General features: G+C 46.1%; 1 protein-coding gene across 1 annotated transcript; it reads right to left on the reverse strand.

The window, feature by feature from the left end:
• Window positions 1-385: 385 nt before the first annotated feature.
• On the reverse strand, window positions 386-1,974 carry LOC119281169. Its single transcript, XM_037561770.1, has one exon. It carries the CDS (start codon window positions 1,860-1,862, stop codon window positions 1,041-1,043), a length of 822 nt encoding a protein of 273 aa, XP_037417667.1. The 5' UTR covers window positions 1,863-1,974; the 3' UTR covers window positions 386-1,040.
• Window positions 1,975-15,373: the final 13,399 nt, after the last annotated feature.

A 15,373-nucleotide genomic window follows, 5' to 3' on the forward strand; every position in this document is an offset into this window, starting at 1 on the left:
TGTTTGATGAAGAAACCAAACAGTGCATCCTCTAAGGCCTTGCTCCTCCTTGGAAAGCTCAATGCCTGCAGAAATGAGAACTAGAAGAGAATGGACCGACGCCGATTAGACCAAAAACGAAGCTGCATTTATAAGATATAAGATCAACTGGTTTAGGTACTATTTGAAAATTTAGAGAACTGATATGATATACAACATAGAAGACTTATTTTGATGCGTCTGGACCAAAGGTGCCGTCAGTGGTATGAAACAAGACAACTTTGACTTGAACATTATGACAGCTAATAACATATACTTTGTTTTACTTCAGTAAGCTCTACATTATTTCTGAATCTGCAAAAAGAGTGACTATTGATGGCATGACTCAAATGGATGTATCAAGCATCAAGTTAGTGCTAGATACATCCATTTGGCTTGGGACCAGCTTTTTCGGACGGAGGCAGTATGTGAGTATCACTTAGAGCACTGAACTTTTTCATTTTCAGATACGCAGAAGGAAAACCATTGTTCTACCCAGATTAACCAACTGGGTGAAAACGTGCAAATCGCTTGATGTGCTGCTTTGTTTTCATAATGAAGGATAGACCACATTAAGATTTAAGAATCATCACCCCAAAAACATACGAGTAGGAGACTACGAGGCCCCTTGCTTAAAAAGTTCTTCACCTTATAACGCTGCGTGGGCCAGGTAAACAAGAAGCGCTCCATTTCTGAATTATTCAGTGTGTGTGCAGTAGCAACAAAAGCACAATAATCTAAAAAACTAAATCAATTGGAGGCCTAAAAAGTAAACTCTTGTATTAAACCACGGCTATAGGAAGAGTGCACAACGAAGGATCCACAGCTATGTGTGCTGTGTGCATCCCAGTTACATCGCCGGAGGACCGCTAAGATGTCGGTTAACTGAACCAAGCCTCAGTTCCAACAGAAAGCAGAGTTGCTGCTGAAAACAATCGAGTATGGCAAAAAATCCCTACAAACTAAAGGAGGCATACCCACACTCCTCTCAGCCTAGCGTGGAAGCGTATCAAAGCATTCAATCAGGCGCCAAAAATTGCCGATAGCTCGCTGTACTGCGGGAAAGACCAACAATAGCCGGTGCCATTGCTGATCGGCTGTGTGGTGAGCCTGGATGTGGCATGGTCGGGCGAGAAGCAGCCGTAGCTGTCCAGCGTCGATGCCTCACTGACTTGTGACGACTCTGGTGTGGCCCAATCTTGGCCAGGGAGGAGGAAGGTGGTGTCATAGGAGGAGGTCAGGGCGGACGGCTGAAAGGCCCAAGCGCCGGTGTTATCTCTCAAGGGTGTCGTAGCATTGTAGCTGCTCAGCTCGGAGGTGGCTGGTGAGACGAAGCCATAATTGCCCAGTAGTGCCGTCGACGTGTCGCTCAGGTCCGAATTCACTGGCATCGGCATGGGCCAATCTTGGGCGGGGCGGAGGAAGGTGGTGCGGTCGAAGGTCAGGGCGTGGTCGGCGGCCATGGAGAAGCTGGGAATTAGCGGTGTGGCTGTGTGTGCTATGCGTACCGGCGGTTCTTGCGGCTCCTCTGGTTCTTGCTCTGCCTGCGGCCGCTCGACTGAAAGCAAGAACGCTTCTTGAATCCCCGATGTAGCAAACAGTGCGGGCGGATTTGGTGCGGCAGGAGGCGGACGGAACTGCAGGAATCGCCTCACGCGGGCCGAGGAACCCTCGACGGAGCGCTCGTCCGCGGCCGCCGCCTTCCTCTTGGATCCCGACATCGACGACGACCCAGACGAAATCGTCTTCGAGGCGGACCGGCCGGCACGACGCTTCTGGTAGATTTTGCAGAGGACGGGCATGGCCTCGCCGCGGCGGGGTTCTTGTTGGCTGAACTCGAGCATCAGCCAGCCGTTCTTGGGCTCGTAGGTGAAGGATTGGCGGTACCCGACGATGCCGCAGTCCCCGTCGAGCACGACGCACCGCGCCTTCTCCGAATGCCAGGTGCCGGCCCCACCCGCGACCACGGCGCGGCACCTGCGGGTGTCCCGGCTGCTCTGGGCCCGCACGGAGGTGAAGAAGTACCACTCCCTGCCCTCGCCGTCGCTCCTCGCCGAGGCGGAGAGGAGGCCGGTGACGAGCGCGGCGGGCTCGGCCGCGTACACGTCCGCGTTGTGGATGTACCGGGCGTCGGCGGCGGGGAGCGAGGACCCGGAGATCTTGCGCTGGAGGTGGATTGTTATGAGATCGGCGTCGCCGGGGGCGAAGATGAGGCCACGGGGCCAGTCGGGCGCACGCGGGGACGCCATGAGAGGAGGAGGGACGGAGCTAGCCAGCTAGGGTTTGACGGCGCTTGAGCGGGAGAGGGATAGAAAGAAGAGGGGATCTGCGCGGTCCAAGCCTTTCCTTTTGGAATTTGGTTCGGGGCGGGAAAACGCGTGCAAAAGTGAAAACGGGAAGAGCGGTGACGTAGGTGAGCTCGGTTCGTTTTGTTAGTTTTTTCTTTCTTTCTTTTTGGAAATCATTATCCGTCTGACATTCTCAGGGAAGTCCCGGCGAACGCCCCAGCCACCGTTCGATTCTTTTGCATGAATCTTGAAGCAGTTTACTCAACCCTTCGCTCTGTGTACTTTCTATTGCGAACACCCTCACACCACAGGAGGCTTATCCTCTCACCCCCACGCGCCGCAAACTCCAGTCCCCATTTCACCCATCCCTTCTCCTCCTCCTCGACGGCAACGCGGCAGGACAATGGTGGCGCGGGCACCTCCTACACGACGACGACGCGACATGGCAACGTTGGTGCGGCGAGAGGCTACGGTGGCGCAACACCTCGACATATCAGAGTGGCTCCCGCGGGAGGAGGGGGGGGGTCCAGCCAGGGTTACGAGGGGGCCGTTAGGCTCCTCCCGTTCTCCGCCGCCGTCGCCACCGCCTACCCAGACAGCAACCTCGCTGTCACATCCCATATTTTCCCCAAATCTGGTATGTTTAATTTTCAACACGAAATTAAAAATTTCCAAAAAATGTTTGACATTGACTGCAATTTACCATTGTTGCTTCCTAGTCAACTAACATTGTCTTGTTTGCCTTGTTTGATCACCTAGAGGGTCAAGGACCCTATTGCCACATTTGAAACAATTGTTTGAGATTTAGGAAAGTAGAATGAACCCTAAAAGGTTTAGTGAATAATTTTGAATTCCAAAATTGGGTAGCAATTGGAATATATTTTGGGGCATAATGTTATCCATAGAAATCCCATATAGTATTTAAGCCCCTGATAATTTTCGCAAAATGGTTGAAATGGATTGATGTTGGAATCAATTGAAAAATCAAAAGGGAAAATATTTATAAGGGCTTTGCATTGTTTGGCAGGAAAGATAATTGCCATAAGTCCAGATGAATGTTGGACCTTCTGTTAATATTCTAATTCAATTCAAAACATATTTGTTATGAAACCAACCTGAAGTTCAAAAGGAAATTAAAACAGAAAGGAAAATACACTGGCAAAAGTTATTTTCCTAAAAAGGGCAAATAAAATGTTCACATGCGCAGAAATTTTCCATTTGGAATTTAGAGAAAGTTTGTTTTTGAAAGAAAACAAAATTCAAAATTAAATGGAAACAACAGAAGAAACAGAAAAAAGAGAAAAAATTGAAAAAGGGGGGCCATCCAGCCAAGCTACCCCGGCACAGCTAGCCAGCCCACGAGCGCGCATTTCTCTCTCTCATCTCTCTTCTCTCTCTCGCTGATGCGTGGGGCCCACCACATCGTCCCCAACCTCCCGACGCGCCCACGACCTTGCTCGCTGCCGACGCACTCCCTCACCCACGTCGCACGTCCATGTGCTCTCCGTGCGCTCCCGAGCCCGTGGTAGTGTCCTATAAATTCCCCTTGACCCCTCTTCGTTTCCCCTCTCTTCCCTCGACACCGCCAGCAGGCTGCTCCATCGTGCACCCCCTAGCTCCGCCTCTGTCCTTACTGCCTTCGGCCGAATTTTGACAGGCATGGCCCACCCTGAGGCGCGTCGTTGCCACCAGGAGATCCACCGCACATCAGTGAGTCTCTCAGGCATTGTCTGTGCGCCCGTGGCCCTCTGGAGCGACGAGTTCATTAGAGGCCAAAGCTCCCCGCCGCCCCGTCATTGCTCCTAGTGAGGTAAGCTTGCACCCATCCAGCGCATCATGTACATTGTCTTTCTTTTGCTTGTGCACATCTCCTGATCCACTTGGTTCATCCAGAGGTGCTCACTTTGGAGAAATCCGCCATCACCTAAGAGCACCGATGCACGTGTGATCTTCGGTGACCATGTTGACATCGATTGCCGTCGTCCATGAGGCCGACCAACACCACCGCTGTCCTCCCCTTGATCTGCCGCCTCCATCTGTGCCCATCATCGCCTCGAAGACTGCCGGAGCGTCGTTTTCGACGAGATCCAAGAACTACGTCGCCGCGTTTGAGTTTTCCGACAAAACTTCGGTGACGTAACCACCTCGAGGTGAGCCGATCTATTTCTGGCCGTTGGATTTAGATCAAATGTTCCACACGCACTCACTTGCGTGAATCTGTACGGGGCAATCACATTGCGCCACATGGCCCTGCCTTTCCACATGACTTCGGTTTAGTTTAATTAATTGGTAGTTTTGCATGAAAAAAACCTGTAACTTAGAAACACCATAACTTTTATTTTGTAAGGTTATCCATAGAAGTCCCGTATACTCTCTGCGTTCAAAAATACTTGTCATCAAAATGAATAAAAAGTGATGTATCTAGAACTAAAATACATCTAGATACATCCCCTTTTGTTCATTTTGATGACAAGTATTTCCGGACGAAGGGAGTAGTATTTAAGCCCCTGATAATTTTCGCAAATTGTATGAAATGGATTGATGTTGGAATCAATTGAAAAATCAAAAGGGGAAATATTTATAAGGGCCTTGCATTGTTTGGCAGGAAAAAAAATTACCATAAGTCCAGATGAATGTTGGACCTTCTGTTAATATTTTAATTTGATTCAAAACATATCTGTTTTGAAACCAACCTGAAGTTCAAAAGGAAATTAAAATAGAAAGGAAAATGCAGTGACAAAAGTCATTTTCCTAAAAAGGGCAAATAAAATGTTCACATGCTTAGAAATATTCCATTTGGAATTTAGAGAAAGTTTGTTTTTGAAAGAAAACCAAATTCGAAATCAAATGCAAACAAACGGAAGAAACAGAAAAAAGAGAAAAATTGAAAAAGGGGGGCCACCCAGCCAAGCCACCCCGGCCCAGCTAGCCAGCCCACGAGCGCGCATTTCTCTCTCTCTTCTCTCTTCTCTCTTCTCTCTTTCGCTGACGCGTGGGACCCGCCCATATTGTCCCTAACCTCCCGACTTGCCCATGACCTCGCTCACAACCGACGCACTCCCTCACCCACGTCATACGTCCACGTGCTCTCTGTGCACTCCCGAGCCCGTGGTAGTGTCCTATAAATTCCCCTTTACCCCCTCTTCATTTCCCCTCTCTTCCCTCAACACCGCCGGCAGGCTGCTCCATCGTGCACCCCCTAGCTCCGCCTTTGTCCTTACTGCCTTCGGCCAAATTCCGGCAGGCACGACCCACCCCGAACCGCGTCGTTGCCACTAGGAAATCCACCGCACATCGGTGAGTCTCTCAGGCATTGTCTGTGCGCCCGTGGCCCTTTGGAGCGGCGAGTTCATTAGAGGCTAAAGCTCCCTGCCGCCCCGCTATTGCTCCTGGTGAGGTAAGCTTGCGCCCATCCAGCGCACCATGTACATCGTCTTTCTCTTGATTGTGCAGATCTCCTGATCCACTTCACTACAAAAAGATACACTTCCGTGATGATACGTGTTTGTCACAGTATTTCGCGTTTTCTGTCATGCATGTACATCCATGACGATTTTATGACAGAATCAAGATAGTCATACTTGTGCTGTCGTAGAAGTGTTCCATGACATTACCAAAATTATCATCACGGAAGTGTCCACTTCCATGATGATAAATCACGCGTCACAGAAGTGCTTTCGTCAAGGGTGACCGACACGTAGCATCCATCGTAACGGAACGACGTTAAGCTATCGGGTCGGATTTTGGATCCGATAACCCGTTAACAGCCACGACCAATGCCGATTTTCCGTGTGTAAAATTCTCATTGGCTGACGGATCCACGCGTCAGCTCCACGTTGGCACATGTGTCACTCATCCAACAGTCGAGATGGGCCTATGATATGTTGACATGTGGACTGGCCCAAAAGTGGCCCACAAAGTTTAAATGGGCCGGCCCAACCGAAGGCCCATAAGATTTAGCAGACCATAATGGGCCGGCCTAGTTAAAGGCCCACAAAATTTAGCGGACCATAATGGGTCGGCCGAGCTAAAGGCTCACGATTTTGCAGACCATAATGGGCCGGCCCAGCTAAAGGCCCACAAGATTTTGCGGACCACAATGGGCCGGCCCAGCTAAAGGCCCACAAGATTCTGCAAACCATAATGGGCCAGCCCAGCTAAAGGCCCAACATTCTCTATAAAATCGGCCCGTCAACGGCCTGGTCTAAACTTGTCATCAATGCGGCCCATGGTCACTTCTGGCCCGTTAACAGTCCAGTAAGTAATTGGGCCGAATTATGGCCCGGTGTATTTCCGGCTTGTTAAAGGTCCGGCTTCATTTGGGCCCATTTACAGGCCATCAAAACTTTCGGCCCATAAACGACCGTGAAGGATTTGGGTCATATTCGGACATGTTTGTCATTCGGCTTGTTAGAGGCCCACTATAGATTTGGGCCACTTTCGGCCTGTTGTCATTTTCGGCTTGTTAACGCCGGACGTAAACCATGGGCCATATGTGGCCCAACTTCATATCGGGCCCATTAACCGCCCATATAAAAATGACGATAATCTAGCCCGACCGAAGTTCCGGCCTGTTAAAGGCCCGTGTATTAGGTCGGCGCATTTACGTCCTGTCCGAATTTTGGCCTGTCAAATATCCGCATCGTAAATGGGCCACCATTTCGGCCTGCTCAGTCCAGTGGGTTATTTGGCACAATCAGGGCCCAATCTCACTTTCGGTCTATTAAAGGCCCATTGTTTTTATGGGCTTGAGATATTTACACATGTAAACGGCCTATTTTTACTGAGGGCCCAAATTATGTTCAGGCCTGTTAAAGGCCCACTATGGGCACAGGCCTACCAGAAAAATATGAAAGCTTATGCTGATTTAAGCCCAGATAGTTTTAGTGAGCTACATGCCAATTTCTGCCCGTAATCGTTTTTAGCCCAATTGGAATGGGCCTGACGAATGTTGGCATGTTGGGCTCCTACGAAGCTTTCGGCCGAATACATTACGAAGATAAACCTACACTATACAAAAATAGCGTCGTAATTACTGTAGCCTGTGGCAGCATCATAAATGTTGTATCACAACAAAATAAATTCCAACCATACAACAAAAGGCCTATTGGCATCAAGTTTACAGTCCTTCCAGATAAAAGCACCATCAGATGTATAGAAGCACAGATCAGTTGACCTGAGGGCTAATGTTTCAGGCTGTAGAATCTGATGGAGCAGCACGATCTCCACCTTTTTCCGCCATTGCTTTTGAACAACGAAGCGAATGTCTGATAGTATGGTTTCAAAACCATTCATATCTTGACGACATTTCTCAACCACTATTCTTGTTTCCGAAACAACGTCCATTAGGGGTTGGACTTGTGTCTGGAGCACAGATATATCACTCTGTCTAGCAGGAAGATTTTGTTCAGTAGGCGATTTGGACGAGGTTACCTTGACAACCAACCCAGAATTACGCAAGAAGGTGCTTTTTGCACTATTAGTGGAGAGATACTGACGCACTACAGCAAGAGGTGACATTGTGCATGTAGTAGCCTCGTCACCTTCAGGTGGTTGTGGCTGTTCAATCATTTGTTCCATAGCTTCCTGAAAGTTTGAACTTGTAGATTAGTGTACCAGATAAGTTACTAATGAGATAAAAACAAACAAAGTAGGTTAAACGTTTATACATAACTTATTTTGGTGAACTACTGTAATACATTAGCATGTATTGTAGTGCCAACTACATAATAAAATCACGTTCGGAACATATGTCCATGTAGCATGCCTACTGTATTGTCTATTTCCTCACATTCGTTGACATCTAAGGATAAAGAGACATGGTTTAAAGTAGGGTGAACATAGTATGACATCATTCATATCATGGGCAAATAGATATAAAACAAACAGGCTATTTTATCATTGTATGCGCACGTGAACATAACAACTAGATTACAGATCAAGACCAAAAGAATATCCTTCATCTCTTTTAAACCATGTAAGGTGAAATGATACGTTAAGACAACTGTGTATAAAAGTGAACATAGTAACTGACATTGGCTGCAAACCAAGTAGTTAAATGAACACATCACAGTACCAATCAGTTCAAGGCAGGAGGAGTAAGGACTTACAACAGCGGCTTGAACTGGTGTGCTCATGCCCTTCATCTTGCTGGTGTGGCAATCCTTGAAGATTTGCACTGCATTCGGTTCAGGTTCTTTTTGGTCTGCACGGGCTTTCCTCTGTATTTGGAACAAGTCAATATAGATACAATAATATGGCACAAAAAAGAAGGAAGTAGCAGCTATTTACAAGAGCCTCGCAGTGTGCAATATAGCTACGAGATCCTGTTGTTTGTTGGAATTTCACTTTAGAACGGTTGGTTTTGTTCTTCAAACAGTTACCCTAGAAGAAGATACACTTGTAAGGCACATACATAAATACAAGTTCAATATGTGGTTTAATCAAATACATATAGCCTACCTGATACTTTGGATCAGACCAGTGTTTAACGAGGGCTGTCCAGTCTTCATCTGTAATATATTCCACTGGAGATGTTTGGGCGATTTCATTGTTAGCCTTGCCTTCAAGTGAGATTTTCTAAGGTGGTACCGATACTGTCGCAGAGCAGACTGAAAAACATGAGTGCATGCTTGTTTAGTTGCATCATCTTTCGGATCCAACTTGAACCTCATCTGTTGAAAAAAGAATGTGAGTCTTATTAGGAGGAAGCTAGAAAGTATGGGACCGAGCAAGACAATATTACTAATTGTGGTGAATAACATTACTTACGGATAAATGGTCAAGGAAGGTGTTAAACTGGGTATTGTCTTTCTCATTTCTGTACTGGATCCACGTTGGGAGGATACGTGCATGACACCTAATAGCAACGGCTGCCTCTGATACTAACTTGGTTGACTCTGTAGCATCACGTGGCCTTTTAAAACCTGCCTCAAAATGGATCTCCATTCTTCCTCCTTTAGATTTTGTTAATCTGTCAAGCATTATCCCTGATGTCTGTTTCCGCTTGCGCCGTGGTGCTAGTTCAACAACGAATATGGAAAGTGTTAGTGTACATCAAACTGTGAGAGTACATATAAAGGAGCATGCAACTGCAACTTGACTCGGTCAGGTACCGTCTTGGTGTTGATGCTCATGAGGTTCATCTGATCTTGCCAAGTCATGTTGTGTCAGCAGTGCTTCGGAAGTAGTGTTAGGTGTGAAGGCAGCTTGGGAACTGGCCAGTTCCGGAGCAAACGAACGAGTAACTGGTTGAGATGCTGGTACAGTTGAAGCGGATGTTGCAGCTGGTGGAGCAGGTGATACTGTGTTTGTAGATTTAGCCGGTGGACTTGGACCTTCTACTGCATTATAAGTACTAGTAGAATCTCGATGGCAGAACCTTTTCTGTTTCACCTGATGAGTAACATCACTCCCTACTATATTATTTTCCTTGCTCTTTTTTGACTTTGCCATGTCAAGCTGTACCCACAACACAAAAGAATAAAATCACTCTTCAGAACTCATTGATGCATGATACAGACAAGCAATACTTTGATGTAAGACAACCGTATGAGGATGAAATATGTAAGAAAAACAGGACGGCATGACATATTCACAGCTACGATGTGCAAACTAAGCAGAAGGATTTTCAAGAAAATAGAAGTAATGCAAGCTAGACACCATATGAAAGATGCAACCAATATTACTCTGCCAAGTTAAAAGTGTCTTGTCATAAGTGGCAATTCGAAAAATTAGAAGCAGTACAATGTAGAAATCAATGCAAGATGCAACCACTATCAAACTGCCATGTTAAAAGCGTCCAATCATGAGTTACTGATGCGGGATACACAACAACAGTACTTTGATGTAAGAACATGGTATGATAGATAGATGAAGTGTATTCTAGACACAGAAAGCCATGTCATATGCACATGTATAACGTACAAACTCAGCAGGTGCAATTTAATCAAAATAGAAGAAATACAGGCTAGACAACATATGCAACATGAAACCAATTATCACATTGTCAACTTAGAGCAAGCGCCTGCGATGGTGGAGTACGGGAGATGAACTCATCATGTAGACTTGGGACTTCAACTTCATTAGCAGTAGCAGTGGCAAATCTAGAGAGTCTCTGTTTGCGTCGGTGCGGAGTACCACCAACATCCCCTAACCTACTCTTTTCCTTCCTATTTTCTGATATTGCCTTATGAAGTCAAAACCACAAGAAGATGAATAAAATTAGCTCTGCATAACTGGTTGATGCATGATACAGACGAACACTACTTTGATGTAAGGCAAGCGCAGGATAGGAGGATGGAATATATACAAAAAAATACAGCATTTCATATTCACATGTACGATAGGAGGATGGAATATGTATGAAAAAACTAGTAAGCGGAAGGCATTTCAACAAAATTAGAAGAAATGAAAGCTAGGCACCATATGAACATGCAACCAATATCACTCTATCAGGTAAAAAGTGTCTCGTCGTAAGTGCCATTTCAAGAAATTAGAAGCAGTACAAGCTAGAAGACAATGCAAGATGCAACCTACATCACAGTCCCAAGTTAAATGTGTCTTATGGGTAAGTGATCATTGCAGGTATAAGTTGTAAGCTACGCAGATGCAATTCTACATAATCAGAAGCAATACAAACTAGACATCATACGAAAAACGCAACCACGTATAACAGTTCCAAGTAAGAGCAAGCACCTGTGATGGTGGAGTAGGGGAGATGTGCTCATCATGTACACGTATGTTCTAGAAAACGGGAACACGTGTCATATTCACAGGCATTATGTGTAAAGTAAGCAGATGCAATTCAAGTTAGAAGCAATACAAGCTAGACATCATACGCAACATGCAACCACATATAATAGTGTCAAGTTAGAGCAAGCACCTATGATGGTGGAGTAGGGGAGATGTGATCATCATCTACACAGCTACGTTGACTGTCTAGCCTTGCGTTGTCTTGCAAATCTTGTTGGGAGGATGGCGGAGTAGAATCTGTAGAGAACCTCCGTTTCAGTTGCTCGGAAGGACCAACATCATCCAATGCCTTGCCAATTTCCTTCAGCTTTATTGATTTTGCATTGTGAGGTCATACCGACAAGAAAAAGGAATATCATTCGCTCTTTAGAACTCATTCATGCATGATACTGACGAACACTACTCTGATGAAAGGCAAAGTCATGATACGAGGATGGAATATGTACAAAAAAATGGACGGCTTGACATATTCACACTTATGATGTGGTAACTAAGCAGAAGGCACTTCAACAAATTAGAAACACTGCAAGACACCATATGGAAGGTGCAATCAATATCACTCTGCCAAGTTAAAACTGTCTCGTCATAGGTGGCGTTCATCAAACTAGAAGCAATACATGCTAGAAATCATATTCAAGACGCAAACCAATATCACACTGCCAACTTAAAGGTGTCCCATCATAAGTGACTGATGCAGGATACACAAGAAGAGTAGTTTCATGTAAGAACATGGTGTGATAGACAGATATAGTATGTACCAAAAATAGGAAAGCGTGTCATATTCACATGTATCATGTGTAAGCTAAGCAGATGCAGTTTACACTAATTAGGAGCAACACGAGCTAGACACCATATGAAACATGCAACCAGATATCACATTGCCAAGTTAGAGCAAGCACCTTGGATGGTGGAGTAGGGGAGCGGAGACTTGGACCTTGTAATGCACTATCAGTACAAGGAGAATCGGTACAGATGCTCTGTTTACGTTGCTGCAGAGGACCACCATCATCGCCTTCCTTACTCTTTTCTTTCCTCTTTCTTGATTTTGCCTTGTCAAGTCAAACCCACAAGAAAAAGGAATAAAATTTGCTCTTATTGATGCATGATACTGACGAACACTACTTTCATGTAAGACAACCGCATGATAGGAGGATGGAATATGTATGAAAAACAGGACGGCGTGACATATTGACATGTATGATGTATAAAGTGTAAACTAAGCACAAGGTGCTTGAACTTGTTAGAATCGATGCAAGCTAGAAACCATATCAAAGATGAAACCAATATCACTCTGCCAAATTAAAAGGGTGCCCTAACAAATGTATTTGACCAAATTAGAAGCAATACATGGCAACAGGCTAGAAATAATATGCAATATGCAACGAATAAAGGTGACTCATCGTAAGTGATTGATGCAGGATACAGAAGAGAGGTAGTGTCATGTAAGAACAAGGTTAACATATAGATGTAGTGTGTACCAAAAATAGGAAGGCATGTCATATTCACAGGTATAGTGTGTAAACTAAGCAGATGCAATTTACCCTAATTAGAAGCATTACAAGCTAGACACCGTATGCAACATGCAACCACATATCACACTAGGAAGTTGGAGCAAGCACCTGTGATGGTGGTGTAGGGGAAGTGCGGTCTTCAGGTACAGAGCAATGTTCAATATCTTCATTTAGGCTTGCTGTTTGTTTAGAATCATGTGGAAAGGATGAAATTGCATTCTTTATAAGAGTATTGCGTCTCATATTAACCCACGCACGTGACTGTCTCATCATAAGTGATAGACGCAGGATACACAAGAACAGTAGTTTGATGTAAGAACATGGTGTGATAGGCAGATATTATGTATCAAAAATAGGAAGGCGTGTCATATTCACATGTATAATGTGTAAGCTAAGGAGATGCAATTTAGCAAATTAGGAGCATTGATGAGGGATACACAATAAAAGTAGTTTGATGTAAGAACATGGTTAATAGAAAGACGTAGTATGTACCAAAAACAGGAAGGCATGTCATATTCACAGGTATAATGTGTTAACTAAGCAGATGCAATTTACCCTAATTAGAAGCATTACAAGGTAGACACCATATGCAACATGCAACCACATATCACACTGCCAAGTAAGAGCAAGCACCTGCGATGGTGGTGTGGGGGAATTGCGGTGATCAACTAGAGAGCTACATTGACTATCTTCATTTAGCCTTGCTGTTTCTTGAGAATCATGTGGGGAGGATGACACTGCACTCTTTAAACGAGTAGGGCGTCTCACAATAACCCACTTGGGTGACTATCTCAACATAAGTGATTGACGATGGATACAAAAGAGCATTAGTTTGATGTACGAACATGGTTAATAGACATATGTAGTATGTATCAAAAACAGGAAGGCATGTCATTATCAAAGGAATAATGTGTAAAGTAAGCAGATGCAATTTAACCAAATTGGAAGCAATACAAGCTAGACACCATATGCAACATGCAACCACATTTGACAGCGCAAAGTTAAAGCAAGCACCTGGGATGGTTGTGTGTGGCAATTGAGATCATCAACTGCAGAGCTATGTTTACTGTCTCCAACTGCTGACACTGCACCCATTAGAGCGCTGAAACACTTAGTGCTTATCTTCGAATTACACTGCAGCGACTTCTGTCTTTTCTTTTCGGTATTCATCAACACTACGTCAGGGTCTGAAATACCCATGCATAAAAAAATAATAGTGTGAGTATGGGTGAAGTGTGTGCACAATTAGTACAGTGTAAAGGTAGCATATAGCAGGTCAGTGAGAAATAAATGACGGGAGACATATGATAGCTCTACAACATGCATATCACACTAAATTACTATAGGATTCTATGAAAATAACAGTCAACTAAAAGCAAATAGGTCAGTCCATTTTTTCTGCACCGTCCGATGTACAAAGAACGGGCAGATCGTCTTCATCTACCTCCAGCCAGTCAGTGTTGACGATCTTCCTCGAAACGCCAGCGACCACTGGCCCAGTATTCCTCCCCTGCCTGCGCCCTCCCCTCGACCTCACCGCATCGCCGTGCTTGGCACCGCCCCCCAGCCATCCATTCAAGCCCCGCCGACCTCCACACCCCTATGATAGACACCGATGTGGCGCTTCCCCGAGGAACAGGCGGACTAGGTGCTCTGCGCGCCTAAGCGGGTGCTGCTTCTTTTAATTGCGGTTCGACTGACCCTGAATCGAAATCCAGGCGGGCTACTGACCTCTAGCAAAGGTGAAATAGTAAAAGGGAGGAAACCTTGTGCATTTAGTATCATGAAGAAAATGCAGTAAGAAGCGCTCAACTAGTTTCTTTTGTGGGATGAATACGGTGTGAGCGGAGACGTAAGATTTGCACGAATAAGGGAAGAGGAGTACCTCTTTCTGCTGGCAGTGTTGTGTCCTCCTTTTGTTTTTCCGACGATCTTCTTGTTGTTCGCTGGAAACCAGAAGTTGTGGAGGACGGTGCAGCCTTGGACGAACCCATGGCCAAGTTGTTGAGTGTGGTGCGGTGGCCGTCTTTCGGCGGCGGGGAAGCAGATCCGAGGTGGCGAACGACGGCGTAGCGGGAACAACCCCGGTGCGGTGGACGGTTGCGATAGTGAAGCCGCAGCAGTGAGGCGCAGGACAGCGTGGTCGGAGTGGTTCTGGTACGGCGCACGTCGGCATCAGCGTCGTGGAGGCAGCTCTGCCTCGGCTTCAGCTGCTAAGTCCTTGAGGGCATTGCGGTTACAGTTGCGTTGGACGACGACGTCGGGGTACCGGCTCGGCATGATGGAGGAGGGCGACGGTGGATTGGCCGCTATGGGTTGGAGGACGGAGGAGGCTGGGGTTTCGCGGCTGGTGGAAAGGGCGTTTTCGCGCCCACGGAGTATGAATGGGGAAACGGAGGGAGGCGGGGAACTAAGGGGGAACAATGTTTCGGTTTGATACGCGCTTGTTTGAAATTTGGGGAAAGTTACAAACTTTGCCCCCATCTAAAATTTCGGACATATTGCGGGTTGGGGGTAGGACAGTCATGTAAGGTGTCCCAAATGTGGGCGGGATAGATTTCGGCCGAGCGCATGGGTGTTTAGGCGCCCACGGCGTATGAATGCTTCTCGGAGGCGGTTGAGACTGGCGTCTTGGTGAAGTTACAAACCTACCCCGGTTTAGACCTTTGGACATCGGGCCGATAGGCTACACGGGCCAGAGTCAGGACAGTAAATTCCTACCACCAAAACATTAGTCTTGCACGGTTTCGGGTGACCAGAGGGCTATTTGGTGCTTCGTTCAATATTTGGGAGCAGAAGCAT

The sequence above is a fragment of the Triticum dicoccoides genome, chromosome 3B (genome assembly GCF_002162155.2).
Source record: "Triticum dicoccoides isolate Atlit2015 ecotype Zavitan chromosome 3B, WEW_v2.0, whole genome shotgun sequence".
NCBI classification, from domain to species: Eukaryota; Viridiplantae; Streptophyta; class Magnoliopsida; order Poales; family Poaceae; genus Triticum; species Triticum dicoccoides.

Excerpts from the sequence above, each read along its gene's own strand:
- LOC119281169 (XM_037561770.1), bottom strand. The coding sequence starts at position 1,862 with ATGCTCGAGTTCAGCCAACAAGAACCCCGCCGCGGCGAGGCCATGCCC.